Source organism: Notamacropus eugenii, chromosome 1 (assembly GCF_028372415.1).
Source record: "Notamacropus eugenii isolate mMacEug1 chromosome 1, mMacEug1.pri_v2, whole genome shotgun sequence".
Lineage (NCBI taxonomy): Eukaryota > Metazoa > Chordata > Mammalia > Diprotodontia > Macropodidae > Notamacropus > Notamacropus eugenii.
Genome location: NC_092872.1, coordinates 722,131,410 through 722,134,209, shown reverse-complemented (window position 1 = coordinate 722,134,209; position 2,800 = coordinate 722,131,410). Strand labels below are relative to the sequence as shown.

Genomic DNA, 2,800 nt, shown 5'->3' with positions numbered 1-2,800 from the left:
AGCCTGCTCCAGCAAAAGCCATTATCTCCCTTCCTGCTACAGTAGCCAGTTGCACCTACAGAATTTGTCATTTTGAACCAGCTGTGTACTGGCTGAACTGACTGTGTTTTGGGTCAAAATGATATTTACTACTCACTGACCAATCATGTGTATCCTAAACTTAGACATATGTCCACTCCCTTACATTTATCTTGTCTAACAAGATCTTGATGAGAGTAGCCTGGTAATACTTAGTCAATCCTGACCATTAATTGACTTAGTGACATTTCAGGAATTAAACCACACCTCCATATAGCATGAACTCTGGGTAAAATCCCTATGCAGTAGATACTAAAAGTACGTGTTCCTTTAAGAACTAAGGACTACTTAACCATTCCCTAATCCCATCCAGAATCACCTAGTCATCACACTGAGCACATGTTATGCCATAGAATATGCTATATACATTTTACCTGTAACCCATTCCAGTCGCAGTTTCTCTAAGAACTCTTGCCCACTGACAAGCATAATAAATCTTTACCACCTCAAGGATGTTGAGCCCAAGACTTTCTTTTGCAGGCAGCCCACGCAGGGCACTCCAGTCTTGCGGTTCCTCTATTGTTCTTCTATCTTTCCTGAGCCCTCATCAAGGGTAGTGTAGAGCAACCCAATCTGAAAGGGATTGCTTCCTTCCTTGACTGTACTGCTGAAGGCTGAGGAGGAGCAAGAGCCTTCAGGGCCCAGAGCTGCCAGACGATGGCCTTTCCCCTGAGGTCTGAGTTGTTTTCTCAGGTCAGCCCCAGAGACCCTGCCCCTGAGCAGGCAGCCCTGCAGCTATTGGAGGAGAGGAAGGAGAGGAGACAGCTGAGCCACCCTAACCAGCCAGCCTAGGCCTGGGGAGGTTTTTGTTCAGGGATGTAACACTGTGGGAGGAGGAGAAATATCTTGAAAGCAGTACTAAACTGCCCCATCCTCAGGCTCCACACTGCTGATTGTGAGGGTGAAATCCTTCTCAGCACCTCTGCCACTGAACCTGGCAGGGACTCCTGAGACCAGGTTGGAAACCAGGTAAATGAGCCCCCGAGGAGATTGTCCAGGTTTCTGTTGGACCCAGTGCAGACAAGTGTTTCCATTACTATGTTTGACACTCTGACTGGCCTTGCAGCTGATGGTGACTCTCTCTCCTGGAGTCACAGACACTGAGGCTGGAGACTGGGTCAGCACACTGTCTCCCCTGGAACCTAAAACAGGAATTAATGATCAACCAACATGAAATAAACAGAACAAAGTCGCCTTCATTTTGATATTTAGCCCACAGGCAGCCTGGCTCTGCAAACTCCTCTGACCTCCTAGAAATCCACATTTCTCCCTTGGACTGTGCTGGCTCATGGCCCCAGAGGTTCTAAGCTCCTTTGCATTCTCCTATTTTATGAAAAACTGAGTGTCTGCATGTTGTGTTGCCCCATGTTCTCACCTGGGATCAAAAGCATGAGGAGCCCACAGAGAAGCTGAGACAGGGACTCCATTGTGTAGTGTCTCCTCCCCTGTGGCTGCTCTGCCCCTAACCGCAGTTTATATCCCTGTGTCTGCAGGCCTTCCCCTTGAGGATCTCTTTATGCAAAGCAGCTGGAGGTGTGGGGCTTGCTTCTAGGAGCAGAAGTGAGGGGAAGGCCCTGCTTTCATGAAGAAGCCAGGCTAATGGGTAAACTGCATAAGAACATCTTTGGGAAAACAGGATCTATGAGAGTAAATTGGAGATAACCAACAGAAGAAAGAGAGAGGGAGGAATCTGAGATGATTTCCAGATCATGAGCCTGAGGGAAGGGGAGGATGGTGCTGGTCTTTAAGTAACAGGGAGGTAGGAGGGGGGAGGTTTCAGGGGAAAAGATAATGACATTGATTTTGACATGATGGGCTTAAGATTTCTACTTGATATCCTGTTCAAGATGTTTCCAAGGCAACTAGAGATGGGAGATTCTGAAGTCAGCAAAAAGGTTGGTAAAGGAAAGGAACATATGAAAATTCTCAGCAATGAGATGGTAATTAAATCCATGGGAGCTAATGAGATTACCAAACAAAATTGTATAGAGGGAGCTGCAGAAAGGGTTCGCAGCCATCTCTGTGGGACCACTTCAGTTTACTTAAGCAGTTCTGTCTGGTTTCAACTCCATGAAACAAGACCCTCCTCTGAGGATAAGCTCAACCCTTCTCTTCCCCACCATGCTACTAATTCCAGCCTGCACACCACCTCCTTCAACCTCTTCTCTTGTGATTGGGCTAGAAGTTGAAGGACCAAACTCTTCCTAAAGTCTTCCTCTACGCAGGGTAGATCCTGGCTTCTGAGCTCATTCTCATGTTCAATGGATCTAGTTTGCAGATCAATTCCACTTTGCTTCAGCCCCCTCTGGTTTTGACTCCATGGTACAAGATGCCTCCTGGTGTCTTGTCCCCTCCACACACTCTTTTGTGTTTTGTCTTCCCCCATTATATTGTAAGCTTCTTGAGGGCAGGGACTGTCTTTCTTTTTCTTATTTTTGTCCCCAGTGCTTAGCATAGTGCCCAAGATGCAGTAGGTGCTTAATTAACATTTATGAAATAGAGACATGTATGGTCAGAGGGCATGATGTAGATGAGGATCCAGCAAAGGAGACTGAGGAGTGGTCTGATAGATGGGAGGACCAAGAATGAACAGTGTCCTGAACACCTGGAGAGATGAATATATCCAGGAGGAGAGGCTGATCAACTGTGAAAATCTGTAGCAAGAGGGAGAAGGATGAAGACTTAGAAAAGGTCATTGGATTAGGCACTTGGGAGACCATAT

General features: G+C 46.7%; 1 gene segment (V, D, J or C); it reads right to left on the bottom strand.

The window, feature by feature from the left end:
- Nucleotides 1-936: 936 nt before the first annotated feature.
- Nucleotides 937-1,505, bottom strand: LOC140520180 (immunoglobulin kappa variable 2-24-like). The segment is given in 2 exon segments: nucleotides 937-1,220; nucleotides 1,454-1,505. Coding segments are annotated over 2 exon segments (336 nt in total).
- Nucleotides 1,506-2,800: the final 1,295 nt, after the last annotated feature.